This window comes from Miniopterus natalensis, chromosome 3 (assembly GCF_054644295.1).
Source record: "Miniopterus natalensis isolate mMinNat1 chromosome 3, mMinNat1.hap1, whole genome shotgun sequence".
Classification (NCBI taxonomy): Eukaryota; Metazoa; Chordata; class Mammalia; order Chiroptera; family Miniopteridae; genus Miniopterus; species Miniopterus natalensis.
The window spans coordinates 74,540,882-74,554,936 of record NC_142083.1 but is presented as its reverse complement, the minus strand read 5'-3'; the positions used below and the strand labels follow the sequence as shown (position 1 = coordinate 74,554,936).

Below are 14,055 nucleotides of genomic sequence, written 5' to 3'. Positions count from 1 at the left end.
ATACTCATCACAGACCCACCAGGGTGATGAGGGACTGTGGCAGTGAGGTTTCATCAAGGACTCCATCCACGTGGGGCATCTGCCCTCCAAATCCCGGCCAGTGACTTCAGTGCCCACCTCCACCCACAGCACTGAGCCAGGTTGCTGGGTTGCTGGCACCATTTCTCAGATGTGGAAACTGAGCATCTGTGTGTTGCTGAGTGAACATCTCACAGTGAGGGCAGAACTCAGAGCTTCCCCTTCTCAGGGCTGTTGCATGTCTCCCCCTCCTTCCTGTGTCCCAGGGACAGATGTTTCCCAACCTACCTCTCCGGGGGTTCCTAAGTTCCACCCGACTTCTCACCAGCTCTTCCTGCTTTGGTAATAGGAAGGAGAAAAGGCCAGGGCAGGAAACCATCAGAACTGATTGGCCAAGTGCTTGTGAACTCTGTTGTAACTATTCCCCACCTCCCCGTGATTCCCTCTGCGCTTCCCTCCCTCTCCCCTTCCCACAGGCTGGCTGGCTCAGGGCTGTCCTGAGCCTTCAGGAGCTCTTCCATGGTCCCAGGCCTTGATCCCCGGAGGCAAGAGCTTAGGGGCATCCAGTCCTTGTGTGAGGAGGCCTCCAGCCAGCAGGAAGCAGGAGCCATAGCCCCGGATGGCATCGTCTCTGCTGCTCAACAAACCCAGAGCCTAGAGAACCCGGGCCAAGTTCATGGACAGGGCAGAAAAAGGCTGCTCCCAGGGCTGGTGCAGATGGCGGCCACCTGCCCCTCTGCATAGGCCCAGAACAGGCAGGCACCTGTCTAGCTCATGCAGCCTGTCTCCTGAAGCGGGTCAAGGAAGGACTGGGGCTGGAATCCAGGTTCCTGCCCCCAGAGTCAATTCCCTTCACCTCGGCCCACAGTGAAGACTGTGATTAGTTGGTGACAGGGGACAGTATGGCAAGGCCTGGCCCCAGCTCAGGCAGAGGGTTCCATCACCAGTCTCAGGGAGGTCAGAGGGGTGGGTCACAGTCAGCCAGTCTGGATGGCTCTGGGAGGGGAGCACTGGGGTGGGCAGAACCTTCCGAAGCTTCTTTCTGGAACCACTAGAGAGAAGGGCCTTGGGTGAGTGATTCATCTGTGCATGCCTCAGTTTCCTCACCTGGAAAATGAGGTAAGGACTGAATGTGAAAACACGTTTCAGAACATCAACTGACTTCTGTGTTTAATAAATGTTAGCTACTCTTCTAATCATCGCCATCGCATTCCCTCCCCCAAGGCAGGAGATCAATCTTACCAGGGTGTGGAGGCCTGAGGCCAGCTCCGGGGACAATTAAGCTGTCCTGTGCCTGGGGACAAGAGGGCTCACTGTCTAAGCCCAGCACTGCCGGCCCTGGCAACCGATCAGACAGATTGGGGGCCGACTTGGCCGGACAGATGGGGCAGCCCAGGCTGGACTGAACACACAGGAGTGGGAGGCTACCAGGGCAGGTGCAGTCTCTGCTTGGCACTGTGCTGAGAACTCTTAGGCTGGGCCAAGCCTAGTGAGGATGAACCATGTCTGGATATATGTGTGGCCAGGGTGGAATGGAGATCTGATTTTTCAATTATCCCTTGTCAAAGTCACCTCCATTTTTCTTTTATCTCTTTGCTTTTCAACTCCCTGAGGAGGGCTGGGGTGGGTGAGGGTGGCACTCATAACCACAGGGCCAGGCTGATACAGAAACCCTCTCCAAGAACTGACCAATGGGTGTCATGTGCTACACACTCTTCATATGAGACGACTGAGCCTTCTGGAGGATGGTGTCCTACCCAGAGTTGCACAGCTTAGGGGATTGGCCATGTTGCAGCTATGAATTTCCCCAGCTGGTGTGGGTGGCCCTGCCTTGAAAGCTCTCCTGACCTTCCATGGCCAAGGCCAAGTCTTCCCAGCTGGTTCCAGGCCTCAACTTACTGTGTGTCCCTATCCAAGACCCCCTTTCTGGACCCTGGGCCCTTGGCTACAAAAATCCGGTTGGCCCAGTGCTGGTGGAGAGCTTCGTGGCTTGGACTCTCTCTGGATGCTACAATCACACCCACTTTCAATGTCCCAGACAGGTGTCTGGCAGGGAGGCCTCCATCCTGTCCTTTGTCACCTTCCAAACTGCTGTCCGGACCTAGAACACTATTTAAAGAGACATCCCTGAACTGCCCCAGCCCTGCTGCAGCGCGAGGGAGCACTCCAGACCATGGTAGGCTAGGGCTGCCCTGCCTCCTGACCCTGACCTCATCCTGTGACCTTGACTTCATTTGTGATTCTGACCTTCGCCTCATTGCCTGAACTCACCCTGACCCTGCTCCTCTCATTGACATCCTTGCCCTTGACCTGATATCCCTGATCCTGACCTTTCCTTCACCTTTGATGTCAGGCCTATACCTGGCCCATCCTGGGCTGCCCTTGATGGGTGGCCAGTTCATCCACGTGGGTCCTGATTTGGGTCTGCTTTCCTGGATTGGGTGGGGGCTGCTGAGGTGAAGGAGAGATGAAGAAGAGAAAGGTGGAGGGAGGCAGGGTGGGCCAGGCTTAGACTTTTCAAGGCAGAAGTGGGGCTCTGCTCCTATTGAGAGGACATGACTCCTATGTGGGTCGAGTTGGGATTCCAGGACAGCCTGGGTCCTCTGGAACCTTGTGTGGGGCCTGCCAGCCTTGCTTTGAGCTCCTTCAGCCCATGTGAGGCCTGCCCTGCTATCTTCCCTTGCCCCTGTGCTCCAGCCCCTTGGGTCTCCCTGCAGACTCTCAAGGGCACTGTTCATTCAGGCCTGACTCCTGCACCCTCATCAGTCCCACTTGGCCTGAGAACTCTGACTGGGTTGTCAAGCCCCAGCTCAGAAGCCATCTCCTCTGGGAAGCCTGCCCTGAGAGCCCCAGTGGTAGAGGGCTTCTCTGTGTTCTCAGCACCTGTCCCTCCCTTCCACCTCTATTGATTGTCTGCTCCCAGCTGGACTGTGGGCTCCTTGGGGACAAGGATGGAGCCTAATTCAGCTCTGGGTCCCTGGGTCTGGGCACAGGGCCTGGCTGGAGATAAGCAGGTACCTAATGAATGTCCTGATGCCTTGAGATAGGCACAAATAGGGAAAGAGGCTTAGAGCTTGTAACTGAATTTCTTAACATCACAGAGGCTGTGAATAGCACAGGCAGGATTGGAACTCAGGTCTGGGCTACCCCCTTCTGCCCTGAGGTGTTCTTTTCAGGGGATTTTTATTTTTTAGGGGAACACTATAAAAGGGAATTCCCCAGGCAGCTGGGTTGCAAAGAGTCCAGGCTGGGAGAGCAGAAGATCCTAAGCCTCAGTTTCCCCCTGTGCAGTCCTCCTTTTGGGGGTTCTGGAACAGGGCCTGGCACACAGTAGGGCAATGTTCCACAAGATGGTCGTAGAAGGCTGGGATGAGGCAGGAATGGGTGATGCCGAGGCCAAGGGCAGGTCTGAGGAGAGAAAGGGCAGAATATGCCACAGACGGAAGTGATCGTTTTTATTAATCAGAGGGAAATGTATATGTAATTATGTGAGATGAACTCTGCAGGGAGGTTCTTTTCTTTATGATGTCTGAAGGGATTTATAAATATTACAGAGGTTTTACGGCATCATAATGTCCTGGCTGCCCTGCCAGCCCCCCTTTCAAAGGATTAGTGGAGACAAAGCACCCAGTAAAAGCTAATTATAAGTCAGCCGAGCTGCTGCTCCTGAAGTGAGCCCAGGCGCCAGAGGGAAGTGGGGGCGAGTGCAGGGGTGGGGGAAGTTGGGTGGTGGGATAGGAGTGAGGTGGGGGAGGGGAGACCACACAGGCACTGGGGGGGGGCATGCTCTGGGGATGGATAGACAGAGCTTGGCTGAGATGGAAGCAGGAGAGGGGGTAGAGAGATGGGAGCAGGAAGCCAGTGTCTGTACCACCTCTCTGAGCCAGTTCAGAGACTCGAACATGGGGGGCCCTAATGATGGCTGCTGAGGGCAAGATCTCCTCAGGGAGTCTTGAGGACTGAGGGCTTTCAGTGAGTGCTCAATAGTGGACTCCCTGGAATTATTCCATGTGGGTGGTCGCCTGCTCTACCTACTGGGGAGTTCACCCCTGAGCCGTGGGTAGCTATTTCCAAGTCAATCCCCACTCTGAGCCTGGGTGAGGCAGGGTCTGCAGAGATGAACAGACACAGATATGGCAGGACAGTGTGGACCGTGCTATGGGGTATGGCTGCCCTAGACTGGTGGTGAGGGAAGAATCTGGGGAGCTCTAAATTGGCTTAGGGGTCAGGGAAGGCTTCTCAGAGGAGGTGGCAGAGAAGTTGAGCCTGGGGGATAAAGATTCTACCAGATGGAAGGCAGGGAAGGTATTCCAGGCAGTGGGAATTGCAGGAGCAAATGTTGGGAGAGAAGAGAGCTCAAAGCAGATTTGGGATAGAGTGGGGGTCCCAGGTGAGTGGGGGTAGAAGCTCTGGGAGAGGGACAAAGGACAGATCTCACAGGGCTGAGGAGCCCAAATGTTATCCTGAGAACACTGGGGAGGATGGCAGGAGAGGAGATGGGCCCCATTTGGGGTCTGATGCTAGAAAATATGCCCCTCTCTGCTTCACAGGCTGGGCGCAGACCACCAGCCTTCCGGAGCCCGGGGGCCCAGGTCAGGAAGCAGCTGTCTGACCCGGGGGGTGGGCGCTCCTGTGGGCTTCTTGCCGTGGGCTGGGAAACCACCCTGCTCATCTGCAAGGCTTCATTAGAAGCTTTGCCTGCCAGTCTGCTTCAGGCTGGGGGTGGGTGGGGGCTTCATTCAGGATGACACTGTGGGAGATGAGGCATGAGGGTTGGGAGGTGGTGAATGGCTGACTTCCCTTCTGCAAGGCCTCACCTACTACCTCACAGGCACCCAGAAGAGCCCGGAAAAGAACGGAAGGTGGAGCCAGCTCCAACGTCTTCTCCATGTTTGATCAGTCCCAGATCCAGGAGTTTAAAGAGGTTGGTCAGTGCTCACTGGGGCCATTGGGAGGGTTCATGTAATTCATAGAAAGCACTTGGGGAGCCAATAAGGAGTGGGATCAGCCCTCAGTCCTTGAGGAGTGATGATGTCACTCTTCTTAGTGCCACCGTGGTGTGCCTCAGAACCTGCAGATGTGACTGCTGTCCTTAGGCAGTCTGACCCCTCTCTATCTGAGCCTTTGCTTGCTGTAAGCCCTTTCTCTCTCTGAGCCTCAGTTCTCCTCTCTGTGAAAGGGGGTTGCTGTGGACATGGAATGAAGGATGGGCATGAAGCCCAGCAGCATGCTGGCACACAGTAGCAGTTCAGTGCAGGTTAACCCTCACTGTGACGCTGGTGTCACACTGAGCTGGGTAACTGGGTGGCCAGAGGGGGCTGCACTGAGGTTGCTGGGGCAGCAGTTTGCAGGACAGCCCCTTGGGGAGAGGGTTTTTTCTGGGGAGGGAAGCTGGGCTTGGGTGAAAGGGGAGGGTGACTTTTCAGTGCCCTTGTCTCTGCCAGGCCTTCACCATCATGGACCAGAACCGGGATGGCTTCATTGACAAGGAGGACCTGAGGGACACCTTTGCTGCCCTGGGTGGGTGATCAGCAGCCAGGGGGGCCAGGAGCTTGGGGCAGAGCAGGCCATCCAGAAAGAGTGAGCGGCTGGGCGCAGTGGGTGTGAGGGGTTCATGTGCCGTTTGTGGGTGCAGAGAAGGTGTGGGTGCTACCTGGAAGGTCAGTAAGGGATTCCTGTTGTAGGAGAACACTTGCCAGGGAAGCAGGGAGGGTATTTCAGGTGCAGAAATGACCTGTGCAAAGGTCAGAGGTGGGAGGCTGGGGTGAGGTGAGGGGTCAAGAGCTGCCTCAGGTTGGGGAGAGGCTGGAGATGTGTGCAGGACTCAAGGGTTCCAAGCTTCAGCTCCCAGGGGAGGCTTTTGCACCCTCTAAGGCCCAGGGAAGGGCCTGAAGGGGGGCCTCAGGGACTGGGTGGGGCCTGAGATACGGGGTGGGGGTGGGGAGGGGGCAAAACCAAGTCATTTCTGTACTGAGCTTTGAGCTCCTAGAGATCTGGTTGTCCCCTGGAACCATGAAGAATCCCAGAATCCCAACCTCCTGGCAACCAGTTGCCCCCTCTGGAGACAAATGAGTCTGAGATCCAGGTCTTCCAGCCCCTATACACCTCAGCTTCAGTTTCTTTGAGCCTCATTTTCCTCATCTGTAAAATGGAGATGACAATCAACTAACTTGCTGGGGCAGTAAGGCTGGGGCAGCCCCATGCTGACTGTGGTTGGATGTGGTCCCCTCCCCAGGTCCCCCAGCAGGTGGGCAGGGCCTTAGGGGATGGGGGCAGGTGGGTGGTAGAGCTGGGAGACTGCAGGATGCTCCGTGGCCCTGGGCTCTGCTCTCCTGGGCTGCCTGCAGGCAGAGTCCCCTCTGGCCCTCACTGTGCTCCCGGGTACCCCCCCCCCCCCAGGGCGCATCAATGTGAAGAACGAGGAGCTGGAGGCCATGGTGAAGGAGGCCCCTGGGCCCATCAACTTCACTGTCTTCCTGACCATGTTTGGGGAGAAGCTGAAGGGTGAGTGAGACTCCAGGTGGCCCTGGGGAGGGAGGGGTGAGTGGGCGTGGGCAGGCTGGGTCCTATCTGCAGATGTCCTCCCCGCTGACACACACCCCAGCTGGGAGCATGGTGTCACCCCCAGGAGCACATGCCTTCCCAGCTCTGCCTCAGTTCCCACCTCTACACCACAGAATGGTGGTAACTGTAGCCACCCCTCCTTGCAGGGCTGTGAGGGGCACAGCAGGACAAATTGTGTGAAAGCTCTTTGCCCACCATCAGGATGCTGCCTCAGCCCCACCTCCCTACCCCTGGGCTCTTCTTGCCTGCTCTGCCTCACCGTCCGCTATGCCAGGAGGAGGGGCTATGGAGGGTAGGGGGTGGAAACTACTATGTCAGACCACAGTTCCTCCCCCAGGGAAAAGATGGAGGGGCCTCATTCACAAGTGAATGAGCCTCTCAGGCTCAGAGAGGTCACCACAACTTCCTCAGGTGTCCCAGCATCTAAGTGATGGGGAGGGAACCTAACCCCGACTCCTGGCTCTAACCATTGCAACGTTAGGCCTGGGGTGCAGGTTGTGGTGGGAGTCAAGGCATCTCTGTCCCCTGCCCTTTAGTGCCGTCCCCTGGGCTTGAGGGTTCCACAGTCAGAGGGAAGGGCCAGCTTAGGCTGAGGCTGCCCTGGGAGGTGGGCCTTGTAGCTACCCCACCCTCAGGGTGCCCCTGCCTGGTTCCCTCCCTGTCTCTGCTAGATCTGGGTTCTATACCTAGCCCCCCACTGGCCCCCAGGGTGACCTTGGCTTGTCTGCTCTTTCACCTCAGTTTTTTGTCTGTAAAATGAGCATTGTGTTGGTTTCCCGAGGCTGCTGTAACAAATGACCACAAACTTGACAGCTCAAAAACCCAGCAATGTATTCTCTCTGCTCCGAAGCCTGGAATCTGAACTGTGGCAGGCCCTGCTTCCTCAGAGGCTCCAGGGGAGAATCTCTTTGTTGCCTCTCCCAGTCTCTGGTGGCTGCATCGCTCCCATCTCTGAATCTGTGGTCCACTGCCTCCTCTTCTGTGTGGCTCCCTTGCTTCACTCTTAAAAGGACACTTGTTACAAGATTTAGGGCCCACCTGGGTAATCCAGGATCATCTCCCCATCTCAAGATCCTTTTTTGACATCTGCAAAGGCCTTTTTCCCAAGTAAAATGACATTTCCTTATTCCGGGAATGAGGACATGGATATATTTTTGGGAGGGAGCACAATTCAGCCCACTACAGGGGTGATCCTACCTAACAGCACAGATTTTATTTGGTGAGAAATCATAATGCTCTCACAGGCTGTGGCCTGCTGGCGAGTACAATAGCCCCACACACAATGTCCTGGCTGATCCTAGACTAGAAGGAGGCCAGCAATTGCCCTATGACCAGATAGCTCCACACTCCGTGTTAGAGACTGGAAACTGAGGGCGGGAGAGAGGGCAGGCTGTGGGCCTGGAGCTGTTCAGCTGACTCAGGAGTGCCATTGGCCCACCTCCAGGCAGCCAGTAGGGGTTGTTCCTGGGACCATGGCCACCTCCTGGAAGAGCTCAGAAGCCCAGGGACCTGGGGCAGGGTTTACATTCCCAGAGACATTTGGGACTCTAGCCGGTGACCCAGTGACTTAAAAGGAGGTGTGTTGGTCTGCGACTGAGCTAAGAACTCTGACCCAGACCAGGCAGGGTCACAGGCTCCCAGCTTTTTCTCATTTTTGCAGGGACGCCAGCACTGGGACTTCAGCTGAACTTGGCTGAGCTTGCATGCTCAGCCAGCAGTGGAGACAGGAGCTAAGGCTGGGCAGGCACTGTCTCAGGCCTCTAATTGGGACAAGGACACATTGTCATGAGATTAGGAATAACAGCGATTGGTGGGGAGGGGCGGGGAATGTAGCTACTCTGTACCTATTTGATGAGGTACAAAGTCTGCAGAGCAGAGTGGCTGGGAGGCCAGCAATGTGCCAGGCTTGGCCACTCTGGGCCAGCCTCAGAGATGCCTAATGACCCAGATACCATCCTGTCCTGCATGAGCCCCCGGTCTGATGTGGTAGACATAGAAGGCCCTGACCCAGTCTGATGGGGAAGACACAGCTGGCTCTGATCAGTTTGATGGGGGAGACACAGCTGACCTTGAATCAGTCTGACGGGCAGGAGCAGAGTGGTGGGACAAGCAGGGGGCTCTGGAGGCCCAAAGAGTTGCCTTCAAACCCTCCTCCCCTTAGTAGTGGGGACCTCAAGCAAGTAACAGAGACTTTCTGAGCTCAGTTTCCTTTTTGACAAACTGGGGGCATCAGTACCTACCACGTGGGCTGATCTGGGGGTTCCATGGGGTAGAACAGTGAGGCTGCAGGGTGGGGCTTGCCGCAGCACGCTCAGCCACACTTGCGGCCATGATGGAATGATGTTTGTCCAGATCTTTACCATTAACCATACGTTACCATAATTCATCCTAGGAAGGGGGAGCAAACACCACCTTTATCTCCATTTCACCAAGGACACAGCTAAGCCTTAAGGAAGGAAGGGGACATCCCTGGTCCACAGTGAGGGGAGGGATGAGTGACAGAGAGGAAAGAGCACTACATATACATCACCAGGTCACCAGCTGTCATTCGCACAGCCTGTGAGGCCTTGGGTGAGACCCTTCTTTGCTGGGCCTCAGTTTCCCCATCTGTACAACCAGGGGGCAAGATATCCAATCTTGTTTTGGGAATAGGTCTATTTCTCCTAATGACTCCTTTTCCTAAAGCCCATGCTATGAAGGTGATAAAACCAAAACTGCTCCTCCCCACAGCCCCTCTCCACTGCCCCACCCCACAGCTTGTTGTCCCACCTGCCCTGCCTCTGGCTGGAACAATCTTGCAGACCCCTCCAATGCCACTCCCTGAGTCCCAGCCTTGGCCCCCAAGTGCAGCATTTTTTCTTCTCTCACCCACATCTCAGGCAATGAGAAAGTGCCAGAGCTGCCCTCCCACCTCACTAATCACATGGCAGCATCAGCTGTGAGAACTTGGCCAAGTCACTTAACCTCTCGGAGCCTCATTTTCTTTGTCTGGAAAATCGGGCCAATGGTCAGCTGGTTAAGCACGTAGTAAGTGCTTTGTCAGGGTCTCCTGTACAGCTGTACAGAGCATATATAACTACAGGCGGTGCCCTTGGCAGTTACCACTATTCCTTGTTTCCCTGAAACCTCCCTTCTCTTGCTTCCACTGTGGAGTAGAAGTTGGGGAGGAAGCTCCCCAAACTATCTCCCTGTGGGGGCCATGGGACCTGCCCAGCCCCAGCCCCCTGCCGACTCTCTTCATTTGGGTGCTCTCCCGGCTGTGTGTGCTGCTTCTAGGCACGGACCCAGAGGAGACCATTCTCCATGCCTTCAAGGTGTTCGACACTGAAGGGAAAGGTTTCGTCAAGGCGGATTTGTAAGTCTCCTCTGCCTTCCATTTTGATTTTCCTCTCTCCAAAGCCTCAGATTATAAAGGAGCTGGTATGGGGTCTGGGTGGGTGGCAGCCCAATCTCCTCTCTGCCCAGAACTCAGCCCAGCTCAGCCATCACTTGATGCCCCCTCCCCTCTCCAGGCCTCAGTGCCCCCATTTCTGTGTGAAAGGGAGTATGAGGTCACCAGGGAGGGCTTCCCAATGGCCGGTGGGAGTGGGGGTAGAGGTGAGCCTTGAAGGATGACTGAAGGTGCCTGGGCTGAGGCAGGGAGTATCTTAGATGTAGGAACCCAGCAAGTGAACTGCCAGGGCTTGGCGTGTGCAAGGTTAGGAGGAGCGGCCTGTGGCCGAAGCCAGTGAGTGGGTGTGGGGCGGGGGAGATTAAGCACAGAGAGGCAGGCAGGGCCTGTATGGGGTAGCCCACTCACCAGGCCCTGGACCACGGGCCTGCCCTGGGGGCATAGGAGAGCCTGAGAAGGAGTTAGGCAGGGGCAACATGGAGGCCAGCCTGGAGGAGAAGAGGAGAGGGTTACAGCCACCATGAAGGCCTTGGCCGTTGAGATGGAGAGGAGTGAATGGGTAAGTGAAACGCCAGAGGGCAAAGTCAATGGGATCCAGGCTTCTGGGGAGAGGAATGGGCCAGATGTTAGCCAGGGCCTGAGCCAATTCGGGATGGATGCTGGCCCATGGGAAGGGACCAGCTCAGCTGGGAATACACAGAGAGTTAGGTGACTGTGGGCAGCTGTCCAGTGGGCCACTGGGCTGGCATTATAGAGGTGGGGGCACTGATGTCTGCTCTGCTTGGGAGCCTCAGCCCAGTGAGAACTCAGGGCAGAGAGTCAAGGGTGGTGGGCAGGGGCAAGCAGGGCAGTGACCACCTGTCCAGGGGCTGGGACCCTGAACTGACCTCTGAGCTGTCCCGGGCCATCCCTTCTGAGCCTCCAAGGCCTTGCTGGGCCTGTGGGTGATCCTGGGCAGGCAAGATTTCTTCCCCAGGCACAGGCTTTATGACCAATTACTATGATGCTTCAGGCCTTGGCTTTGAGACTAGTTTTGTTGCCTGTTAGAATTATCAGTTAATGGAGATGGGTGGGAGAGGGCAGGGCGCAGGGAAGAAGAGGGGAGGGTCTGTTTTGTCTCTCACATTCTTACCATCCCCCACCTGGCAAAGCTGTGAGTCACCCACTCCCCAGGGGTAGGAGAGGGGTGACGAGGATTTCCCCAAGCTTCAGCCCTCTCCTTCACCACTCCCTGAGGGTCCATGGTTTCCCACCCCCATCTTGGGGACCTGGGAGAGGCACTGGGGTGCCCCCTGGAGTCGCCTGAACCAACCCCTCTACTGCCATTCACATTTACTCCCGCCAACACAAGGCCAGGGCTGGGAGGAACCCTTTGGGAACCCAATTGGGGAACCAAAGGCACCCTCCAGGGACAAGGGACCTGGAAGATGTGGCTGTCTGCCAGTCAGACCACAGGATGCTCTGGTTGAAACAGAGTCTATGAAAAGTCCCCAGCCTGGAGAGCTGGAAACTGTGACTGTCCTGCAGTAACATAAATGATGGAAAATGTGCAAGTCCTTAGTGGGGCCTGCCATTGCTGGAGACATAGGCCACTGGGTGCTCAGGGCACCCGCTCAGCCCTCTGATCCTACCCCTGCCCCCTGCTCCCCCCCGAGAGCCCTCTGGGCACCATCACCTCAGCAGCTAGGGCATCAGCCTTAAACTCACCTTCCATGCCTCATCTCTGGCCATTCCTCTGGACCTACACAAGCTCTGGCTCCTGGGGGTGCCTGCTCTGGACCACCCAACGGGACAGGCCCCACCATGCCACTACAAATTATTACCCTTCCCGAACCTCAGTTTCCCTCTCTGTAAAGGGAGACAATGGCACTCAGTTCCCAGGGCCATGGAGAGGAAATGAACCCCGGGCAGGCCTCCCCATTCCTGGGCTGACTACACAGACGGCAGCAACCATCACAAGCCGGGGAAGCGGTGCATGTAGAACCAAGGCAGAGGCTGCCCTCGGTAACCTTGAGGTTGATTATTTGTGCATGATGGGACATCAGAGTGGCCCCCAAGGTCATGTTGGAGTCCCAAGGTAATTTCATTTGGTTCCCACTGATGCTGGGAGTAGAGCCCATATTACAAAGGAAGAAAATAAGGCTCAGCTGAAGTGGCCATCTGAGCCCACAGGGGGCTGTAGGGCCAGCCCTGCCCCCTTCCCTACTCTCATGGGTGTCTCCTGGGCCAGGACTCCTCCCCCAAGCCCACCTGCCCTCATCACCCCTGGGACGTGTGTCCACTCACAGGGTGGCCATTCCCCTGAACATGACCTTTTCTCACCTGTGAGCAGCATCAAAGAGAAGCTCATGACCCAGGCAGACCGGTTCAGCGAGGAGGAGGTAAGCTCTGACTTTTTAGGGTGCCATTCAGCACTGCTAAGAGTCTTCCTGGGAGGCGCAGCCCAGACCTTCTCAGCAGCCACCTCCACCCCACCCCACCCAGATCACTCTTCTCTTGATGCTGAGGTGATGTCTCCTTTGACTCCTTGGATGAGAGCAAGAACAACAGGGGTGAGGGGTGGCTGTGGGACCTTGGCCTCTGTGCCCTCCACCACCATGTCTCCGTCTGCACTCTGACTCCTTTGGGTGACCCCCTACTCTGGCCCTTATTTGGCCCTGGTCCAGGCTGACTCCCTGCTCCTTCCCCAGATCAAGCAGATGTTTGCAGCTTTCCCCCCAGATGTGTGTGGCAACCTGGACTACAGGAACCTATGCTACGTCATCACGCATGGCGAAGAGAAAGACTAGAAGGAGATCATGGACCTCCCCCACAGTCAGAGGCAGCAAACACTGGGGGTCGGGGCCACTGATGACCAACATGTGTGAGGAAAGGCTCCCCTTGTTTTGTGGGTGGGGCGCAAAGCAAGAATAAATAATGCTAACAAGGTCTGAGTTTTTGTGATTAATGCTCCTGCTGGGGAGAACGCTGAACATTCCTATGTTGTTGGTTTTTCCAAAACTTTTTACTTCTCTGGCTTTGCTCAAATGTTCCTGATGAGCTAGTGTTTAGAACTAATTGACAGTTTTAATGATCCCCAGCTGGGCCACAGGACACTGCCTTCATTTATGAAGCTTTTATTGAGCACCTAGTGCGTGCCAGACCTATTGCCAGTCCTGGGGACACAGTGATGAGCCAGTCCTGTCCCTGGGCAGGAAGATCATGCAGTGAGTAGGACAAGAATTGGCATGGGGACACAGAGGGAAGCGAGTCCTGGAGAGACCTGGAAGCTCGGTAGAGGCAAAGGAGATGGAAAGGAGAGATCGATTCAAGGGATGTTTAAAGAATAGGCCAAGAGTTCTTAAACAGAACACACATAGCACCGACCATAAAATAAAGGTGCATAAATTAGACCATCAAAATGTAAAACTTCTGCTCAGCAAAAGACAGCATGAAGAACATGAGAAGGCAAGGCACTGGGCTGGAGAAGATATTGCCAACAATACATTTTGACAAAGATCTCATATCCCAAATATACTTTTTAAAAGTCTTATACGTCAATACTGGAAAGATAACCAAAACAAACAAACAAAAAACAAACAAAAAACAGGTAGGTGACAAAAAAGGATATCAAATAGGCAATAAAGACCTGAGAAAATGTTAAACCTCATTTCTCATAAGAAAAATGCAAATAAACACTTCCATTAGGTGCACACTCACCATGGCTCAAAGTAAAAAGACGGACATACCAAGTATTGATGAGGATGTGGAACAAACAGAACTCTTCAATTTTGCTAGCAAGAGAGTAAAATGGGCCAACCACTTTGGGACATTCCTTGGCAGTATCTACTAAAGTTAAAATGCATGCATATCCTGAGCCAGGAGTTCTGCTCCTAGGTATATATCACCAGAATGTCCATCATACATCCTTTGAAAGACATATGTAAGAATTTACAGATTTATAAGAGTCCAAAACTGGACCAAGACAAATGTCCACCAAGAGGAGAATCAATAAATAAATTATAATATGTTCGTGCATTAGACACTACACAGCAATAGGAGTAAACTACTGATCCACAGCAAACATGGCAAAGCTCTCGTGG

At 54.9% G+C, this 14,055-nt stretch overlaps 1 protein-coding gene across 1 annotated transcript; it reads left to right on the top strand.

Annotated features, from left to right (window-relative positions):
- Positions 1 to 4,837: 4,837 nt before the first annotated feature.
- On the top strand, positions 4,838 to 12,829 carry MYL10 (myosin light chain 10). The gene is made up of 6 exons (XM_087815095.1): positions 4,838 to 4,942; positions 5,463 to 5,538; positions 6,418 to 6,522; positions 9,859 to 9,937; positions 12,306 to 12,354; positions 12,664 to 12,829. Exons 1-6 carry the CDS (start codon positions 4,907 to 4,909, stop codon positions 12,760 to 12,762), a joined length of 444 nt encoding a protein of 147 aa, XP_087671221.1. The 5' UTR covers positions 4,838 to 4,906; the 3' UTR covers positions 12,763 to 12,829.
- The last annotated feature ends 1,226 nt before the right edge of the window (positions 12,830 to 14,055 follow it).